This window comes from Colobus angolensis, unplaced genomic scaffold, assembly GCF_000951035.1.
Source record: "Colobus angolensis palliatus isolate OR3802 unplaced genomic scaffold, Cang.pa_1.0 Scaffold330, whole genome shotgun sequence".
NCBI classification, from domain to species: Eukaryota; Metazoa; Chordata; class Mammalia; order Primates; family Cercopithecidae; genus Colobus; species Colobus angolensis.
In genome coordinates, this window is record NW_012116600.1 from 3,513,340 (window position 1) to 3,522,253 (window position 8,914).

An 8,914-nucleotide genomic window follows, 5' to 3' on the forward strand; every position below is an offset into this window, starting at 1 on the left:
ATTGAAAAGACTCAAAATCAATGTTAACCAGGCACGAATGGCTTTTCTAGAGTCACCACTTTAAATATTTTCATTCTGGTGATAACCAAGAAAATAAAAAAGAGTTAGTAGAACCTGTTTAATTTCTGGCATAAAAAAGATCCGGAAAAAAATCGTGTTAGCAATCTCTACCTATTATCAGTTCCAAATTACAATCAGTAGTAACTCCAAAGGAGACTTTAGAAATACTGAATGTACCCAGTATTTTTCCCTGTACAGACTACATTTGATCTGGTTATCAACAATAGGGTCTAGGAGTTAAGCACAAAACTTACTCATAACTCAAAAATTGCTAAATTAGAATACCATAACAGTTGCTGTAAAAGTTGAGCTCAGAAATTTCCTGAATTAGATAATCTATAACTGCCAATAAATAATTTCATTTTTGTTAACATTGCTAATAGGGCAGTGCTGTTTTACCAGCCAATAATATAGATTGTGGGCATGATGGAAACTGTGTAATTTAAAGGCAAAGGACTTTCCTTTTCTCAAGTGACAGAAACATCCATTTTGCTAATCTTCAAAGAGCCTACCTTCGCACCTCTGGTAGCCATTTGGGTTTAAAGTGCATCAAGACTCAATGAAGACCCTGTCAAAATGTAAGTGTACACATATGTGTCTGTATATATACATATATAATGGCTAAAGACCCAACCTACTATTGATTATAAAATATTTAATTAGAATCATTTTTGTAGTCCTTAAAATGAAAATTTTTTTTGGCATAAATAAGACTTTAGGACTTGGTGATAACTACACTCCCTCCATGAAAATATTTCGGTGAGAATTACTGTTCCTAGTCTGCTGCTTTAAAAAGTAAATGTACAGCCGGGCATGGTGGCTCACGCCTGTAATCCCAGCACTCTGGGGAGGCAGAGGCGGGCAAATCATGAGGTCAGGAGTTTGAGACCAGCCTACCCAACATGGTGAAACCCCGTCTCTACTAAAAATACAAAAATTAGCCAGGTGTGATGGCGGGTGGCTGTAGTCCCAGCTACTCGGGAGGCCGAGGCAGGGGCATCACTTGAACCTGGGAGGCAGAGGTTGCAGTGAGCTGAAATCGCACCAGTGCACTCCAGCCTGGTGACAGAGCAAGACTCCGTCTCAAAAAATACAAACGAAAAGCAAATGTACTACTCACAAATGAGAAATTTAAGCTCGTTACATTCATGAAGAGTACTAACTAAACAAAGAGGTTTTAGAATACATAAACATAATATTTATGGCTATCAATAGAAGATCCAAATTAATGAATTTTCTAAAGTTCTTTCTGTATATGGACCTAAGTCCAAATTCAGAAATAGTTTAAGGATACATGTAATCTGTAACTTGAGATACACTAAAATATCAGGTGACAGAATAAAAGATGCAATGTGTATCAAAGTTGTTTATGACTATAAGTATAGTTAAACATAGGGAGATGTGTCCCTATTTAAATATATGTGGTATGCCACGGGATAAGTACATAATCTAATAAATTCTCTCTCTTTCCTCTCCAACTGAAACATATAGCACTTCGTATTTTACCCCTTCTGCTACTTCTTTCAAACAAACAAGCACCTGTCTGCCATATCCCCACCATGAGTTTATCATGTTCCTTTAATGTTCTCAGTAAGTGAAAATATGAATACTGAACAACACGCTCGAAGCTAGAAAAGACAACAATGGGATCAAACAAACTTAAAACCCTCAGAGGTGAGAGCAAGACCCTCTTCAACTGAGGCCAAAAGAGCAGGACCTGAGGAAGAACTGAGAAGAGAAGTTAGGTAACCCTCTACAGGCAGTAAGTAGAAGTAACTGTCCACAGGCAGTAACAGCTGAGAGGCTGTAATGGAATCCAGATGCAATGGCAGATAAAATGAAACTGGTGCTTGAGGACATCCCTGGGTACTAACAAGGATACATGTTCACAAGTGCAATGGTGGAATCACTGGAAATTTACGTGAGAGGCTTTGTGGAATCACTAAAACTTTAGTCGAGAGGATTTGGGCATTTATAGTCTACACATCTAGAATAACTCTATAAGCCGGGTATGGCTCAGCCTGAGTTTACGCTATCCTAAGGCAAAGAGTATACTCTTCTGCCTTGCCGATTACCTTCTTCCTACTCTTGTAGCTAAAAGTGAAGTAAATTCTGAAATGAAATAAAATGTTACTCTTTTATTTGTCAAACAGTAATCCCAGAAGTCACCTAGGCAAATCAGAATTCCACTGTTAAACCTAGAGGCTAATGTCTCCAATTTATTCAGGTGTACTGTTTATACTCATGCTATTAATGGGTTACAGTTGTCTACTGTTATTCCATTAATAGTATAATATTATACATCAAATGTGATGTTACCTTGATCATGTTGTTGTTGTTGTTGTTGTTTCCCACAGCAGAAAAAAATGGTACAAACCTAGAGTTTCCAACCACCGGAATTTGGTTATTTTCACAATCCATTATGACCTTAGGCACTTTTGGCAACCATGATGAATGAATTGAATCCAATGGTATAAACTAAACAACTGAACTACTTCAATACCGGGAAGCAAATAGCTATGAGCATTTTTTTTTTACATTTAACAACAGACCACTTTAATAGTCTCCTGATGTTCACCGAGAATATATAATAAGATTCATATTTGAAAAATAGCAAGAAAAATTGTTTACGTTTGAATGTTTCCACCCATCAATCTTGCATTGGTTACCAAGAAAACATGTCTCCTTACCATTCAAAGCTCTATTTTCATAGATGTAAGAAGACAAGATCCACTTTGTTCATGGTGGCTGCCAAAAACTAACCAAAGGCTTTCTGTGGCCATTTAACCTTTGAGAAACCAAACAGCTATAAATTTCATCAGTTATTTAAAGACTTATTTCTTAACAGATAAACTACAGCAAATTCAAAATAACCTACTTTTGTGAAAAAAGTTTGATGAAATGAGCAGAATGCTTGCAGTGAGATTAGAAACAATGCTGCATCTACTAAATTTCTAATATTAGACTTCTCGTATGGTTGATAAAACAGACTATTTGATATGCACGGGAGTCCTCAATGATAGTGATCACCATATATCCCTTCATGAATTTTTCAAAAATGATTAGTACATGGATTCCACACCACAAAACGAAACCATGCTTCAACTACTTCCCTCAAACATTACAAAACTAATTTCCTATTTTCATTATTGTAAAAATAGACTTGTCTTCTCCAAAGGATCTTGCTGTCCATACTGATGGATCTGTGTGTTCCCTCTTATCACTGGCCTTAAACGCATAAATCATCTTTGTCATTCCTTAAGTCCACTCTTACATAAAGTTGCATAATGCATGGAGTAAAAGAGGAATGAAGACAAAGCATGGAACCCTATATAAATGTGCTGACCCAAAAGCAATCACACCAACAGCCAGAGGAAGTGGAAATTGTGAAGCAGTCTTCAACAATTTACTGTAAAGAGACAGAGAAATATAGATTATTTATGTGAACTACATTGTGAGCCAAAATTATATCAATCTTTTATACAGTTTTGGGAAAAATAAATATTCTAAGTGATTTTAAATGAATGTTTTATGTTATGAATTTACCTATTCATAATTTTTTTTTTTTTTTGGAGACAGAGTCTCGCTCTGTTGCCCAGGCTGGAGTGCAGTGGTGAGTTCTTGGCTCACTGCAAACTCTGCCTCCCAGGTTCACACCATTCTCCTGCCTCAGCTTCCCGAGTAGCTGGGACTACAGGTGCCCGCCACCACGCCCGGCTAATTTTTTGTATTTTTAGTAGAGACGGGGTTTCACTGTGTTAGCCAGGATGGTCTCGATCTCCTGACCTCGTGATCCACCCGCCTTGGCCTCCCAAAGTGCTGGGATTACAGGCGTGAGCCACCGCGCCTGGCATACCTATTCATAATTTTAAAAAAGATCAATACAAGCCATATTTGGCTAGAAAAGAAAAATATTTCTATTTTTAAAATAGCCAGTTTTGTTTAGTCTTTCTAATTTAGACTCTTTATTCAGTAATTCCACTTCTAGAAATTTATCCTAACAAAATACTAGTTAGACTCTTATTCAGTAATTCCATTTCTAGAAATTTATCCTAACAAAAATCATCAATAATGTTCAATACGACATAGCTACAGAAATGTTTATTTAACCCTACTTATAAAAAAAAAATCAAAGAGCCATCTTAAATTCCCAAAACAAGGAGTATAAAGAGAAAAATCAGAAAAGACGATTACCTTTTTACTCTGAAAATAGAGAAACTGAGAATAAGAGGGGTTAAGAAATTTAACTAAAGACAGAGCTATTAAATGGCAGAACAAGGATTTAAACTCCAGGTCGGCCTGATTCTAAAATATCTGCAAATATCTGCCAGAATCAACTGAAAAGACTCCCAGAGCAAACAACAAGTGAATGAAAAATCACGTTTTATTACAGAAAATTTGAAACTACAAAAGTAGACTAACAGTATAATGAACCCTCATGCAACCACTACTCAGCCTCAAAAATGATCAAATCATGGCCAATTTTATCTCACTAGTATCTCCATCCACTTCTCTTGTTTGCTTTTTGGGAAACAAATCTTAGCTCATGTCTTTTTAGGATTAACTTCATAAAGAAAAAAAATACTGCATTATATTCTATCAAGTAAAACCTCTAATTAAGAAAACAAGTATAATATACTTGCATATAAACCATAATACTGTTATGGCCTTACTTTTAGGAATATTCAAATTAATTAGAAATAAAGAGTATGTTTCATATATAAACGGGGAAAAGGCCAAGAACAGATATGAGAAAAAGAAAAATTAAACTACTGTACCTTGATTTGATCGAAACAGTGTAAGTATTTCCAAGAATTGCCATAGTTGGAATAAGGATAAATGCCAAAGGTTTACATGGATCAGGATTAAGTTTAAAATAATACCTATAATATGAAAAAAAAAAACCCCACAAATCAACAATGACCTGATGATTTTAAATTATCAGAATCAATACGACAAATATTGTTAAAAACATTCCAATAGCAATATGGATATAAGAGAGCTGTAAACAGTTCATGAAATATCTGATAAGTAATTTTTGCTCTATATCATCTTTGTATCCAAGGTTTTAGAAAGAGAATTATGATCAGAAACTACTAAAGGAAATGAAAATAACCAGTATGAATGCACTTTCTTTTTATAAGCAGTATATGTTTAAAACGGCATAAAGTTTTAAAAAAACAAATTACTTCAAATACATGAGTGCTACTCTAAAACAAAAAAGATAAAATGAAGGTTCATAAAGGTATTTGTCCCTTATCTTTTTAAAAATCCAATTCATTTCTTGCATTTACTGACAGTAAAATGTCTATAGCCTTTCAGAATCAAAAATTTGTGCTCCTCAAATAATTCTGACAGCAAATCTGTGAACAAACATCTGGATATTGACTAAAATAAGGAACAAAAGGAGGATATTAAAATCTAGTAATCTTTTATTTAATTTGAACTTATTTTGGTTCTGCCAACTTAAAAAAATTCCCAGTATTTAGATAACTTGAAAGTTTTATATCATTTTTGAAAACTACATTGAATAGGGGTTCAACTACTACTTGAATGACGTGGCCCTTTTATTTAGCTATTGACCAATGAATAAAAATACAATTCACCCTTTTGGGCTGATTTTTTTGAAAAGTTTATATTCCTGAAGTTTATATACACATAGTAAGGGAGAAAATGTGAATGTATTAAAAATAAATTGCTTGAACCCGGAAGGCGGAAGTTGCAGTAAGCTAAGATCACGCCACTGCACTCCAGCCTGTAAAACAGAGCGAGACTCCATCTCAAAAAATTATAAATAAATAAATGAATAAATAAATAAATTTCAGGTAATGTATAGTTTCCTGTTCTTGAGGAATTTTCATTAACCATTAGGAATCTAGCAAGTCTCTACTTAGGGATATTTATTGTTTGAACCACATAAACAATAATTATATAAATAAAACGCACCTAAGATTCTTTAGCCAATAAATTAGAGAAGGCATGCTGAGTAATACAATCCATGTTAACAAGTTAATCACAGTACTGTGCATGCGAAGGCTATCTTCAGCATCGTTAGCAGATAAACGAAGATGGTGTACTGAGGAGTCTTTATGATGATTGGATTTCTTTTCACTTCTTCTAGAGTGTTTGGGATTCTATAAAACAATAACGTAAAAATACCAAGATACTAACTAAACAAAAGTATATTACTTTATTTAGAATCATACTCATTACTTATTAGCTAAATAAGTACATCTTTCCATTACCAAACTGACATAAAATCCTGAAATTACTTTGCTTAAAAATACTTTAAAAGTTATAAAACTTTTATTCTTTTGACTTGCTAGTTCTACTGCTGAGAATATATCCAAGTAATTATTCAAAATAAAATTTAATAGATAATAAACTTGTAAAAAAAATGACATAGGTACTGACAAAGATGAACTTATAAGTCTTTTAAAATATTCATTAGGTTCACTTTACTTAAATTCATAATACTGTATCTTTTAAGCACTATGAAATACTAACCTTAAAAAAAATAAACTCTTATATTTCCCCATGTTCTTTCATTTTAAATTTACATAGAGTTTTGAAAATAAAACTTACCACAGGCTGGCTATTCTTAAAAGTTGTCAAGCTGGCTTGCAGATGAACAACCTAAGAAAAATAAATCGCTGTTTAATTTTACTTTTATTTTGAAACAAAACCTATAAGCCTTTGGTATTAAAAATGAAAAGCACTATATTCTGAAATTTTAAAAATGTAAACCAAAAAGTCATTTAAACATTTAAAAACATTCTTATACAAAACAGCAACTACACATGCTGGCTATCATGGATTAAAAAACAAACAAAAGCAACAAACATCAACAAAGAAAAAACAGAAACAGAAACAAAACAATACAAACTTCTGGAGTATGGTGGGGCCAGGATATACTGCTATATCTTTTATAACCTGTAAAAGCCTAAGTTTGAATGATGCTTTGTTATAGCAACTTAATGTGTCTTGTGAGTCAAAGATTTCATTACATTCAATATAGTAAAGGAATATAACACATTTTACATATTTTAAGTCTTTGAAAACCAGAACCCAATTTATACAGTGGTGAAATGTTTATAAGAACTGGAAAAAATCTTTAAATTTAATTTATTAGGGTTACCTAAATATTTAAGAAACCTTTGCTTAGTGGGTCAGTGGTTTGAAATACCTAACTAAAAAAATACTAAAATTATTATTTATAAATCAAAGTAGCTGTAAATAATTTTTAAAGAAGCATATAAATTTCCTTTGGAAAACTGAAAGTAATATATGATATGCATGCATTTAGTTTACACTTTTAAAAATTTCATTTTTAAGGAAAAAAAGCATTATCCACTCTGATGTCAATTGTCTGTTCCTAAGAATAACATGGAGAGAATACACCTGTATCACCTCCTGGATTTTTTTTTTTTTTTTTTTGGCAAAGCTGTCAACTTTATCAGATGTGTTTTTCACTTCTTCAGTAAAAATATTAGCCTAATTATTTTTATTGTCATCTTCTGATCCTTCAGCAACATTTGTAACATTTTATATTATCTTAGCATGATTAATAGCTCGATCCTACTGACATTACTTTTTGTTTCATCTCTTACTCATGTTCAAAAAGAGGTATGAATACAAACTGCTCTAGTAAAATGTTAAAAAAAAAACAAACAAAAAACCTTAACCCTTGTAAAGACCAAGAAGTAAGCAGAAATAGATTCTATCTTCTCCTTTCTCTTTCCTTTTTAACAACAAAAAAACCCCAACTTAGATCAATAATTTCCCTTTTCCAGTTAATTGTATGTAATTTAAATAACTAAGATGTTTTTAAAAATCTTTACATTCAAACCCATTATGTAACAGAAGGTTACTACAGTGTTTATGAGAATTTTTGTTAATAATGCCTATAGGACATCCTATATGTGCCTAATACAAAGCTCAATCATTTTGGCTTTATTGATTTGACATACCTTAAACACATAGTAAACATAAGAAAGAAGTATGGCTAGTGCTCCACAAGTTGTCCAACTAACTATGATCAAGACAATTGTCAAAAAGGGCAAGTCTGGTGATATCATCTTGATATCTTTAGGAAGTTCAGAGGGTCTGGAATTACAAGAACAAAGTTTAAAACACATATTAACAAATATTTATATAGTCACATATGAGAAGAAAACAATATAGTACCCTTCCAGTCTCTCTTGCTTATATGCAAATATATAAGGTAAACAATAAGGTATTTTTAAAATAAAGGCAAGTGGCCCCAAATATTTGATTTTAAGTTCTGTAATGTATTGTGATAACTCCTCCACCGTTTTGATATACTATAGCTGATACTTGTACTACAGGTGAAAAAATGTCACCAAAGATAATCATTAATTATACACCCTGAGCCATACATCTCCAGTCTTGACAGGAGGAGAAACTATGTTCTATTTCTTAAAGCCTAGAGACCACTCAGACCCTTGGTGGTGTTACTATCAGAACCTCTATCTGAAGCTTCTCAGAAGGGTGGAGGAAGAAGCATCACACCCACTATAATCTCCTCTGTGACAGGAAATCACATGACATGTCTGGTAAGGAGGAGTGGCAATGGGCACTAGATTGATGATTTACCAGGAAAGCCTACCAGTAACTTCAGACTCAAACTATGTCATTAGGCCCATAATAAAACTCTAGGCAATGTTTCTGGAGCTTTTATACATCTCATCTAATCTGATCCTAGTATCTGGATTACAGACTCTTGCCCCCTGGTTTCACTATAGAAGTTAGCATATAAAAGCAGTATCTGGGGCCAGGCGCGGTGGCTCAAGCCTGTAATCCCAGCACTTTGGGAGGCCGAGACGGGCGGATC

At 33.4% G+C, this 8,914-nt stretch overlaps 1 protein-coding gene across 1 annotated transcript in view; it reads right to left on the minus strand.

Annotated features, from left to right (window-relative positions):
- Positions 1-3,036: 3,036 nt before the first annotated feature.
- The window catches only part of PGAP1 (post-GPI attachment to proteins 1), a 76,718-nt gene continuing 70,840 nt past the window's right edge, over positions 3,037-8,914 (minus strand). Inside the window, exons 22-26 of the mRNA XM_011952070.1 lie at positions 8,031-8,173; positions 6,646-6,696; positions 6,007-6,194; positions 4,839-4,943; positions 3,037-3,469 (exon numbers count right to left, since the gene is read on the minus strand). Coding sequence (XP_011807460.1) covers positions 3,331-3,469; positions 4,839-4,943; positions 6,007-6,194; positions 6,646-6,696; positions 8,031-8,173 — 626 coding nt within the window. The 3' untranslated portion in view covers positions 3,037-3,330. The remainder of the gene's footprint in view (positions 3,470-4,838; positions 4,944-6,006; positions 6,195-6,645; positions 6,697-8,030; positions 8,174-8,914) is intronic.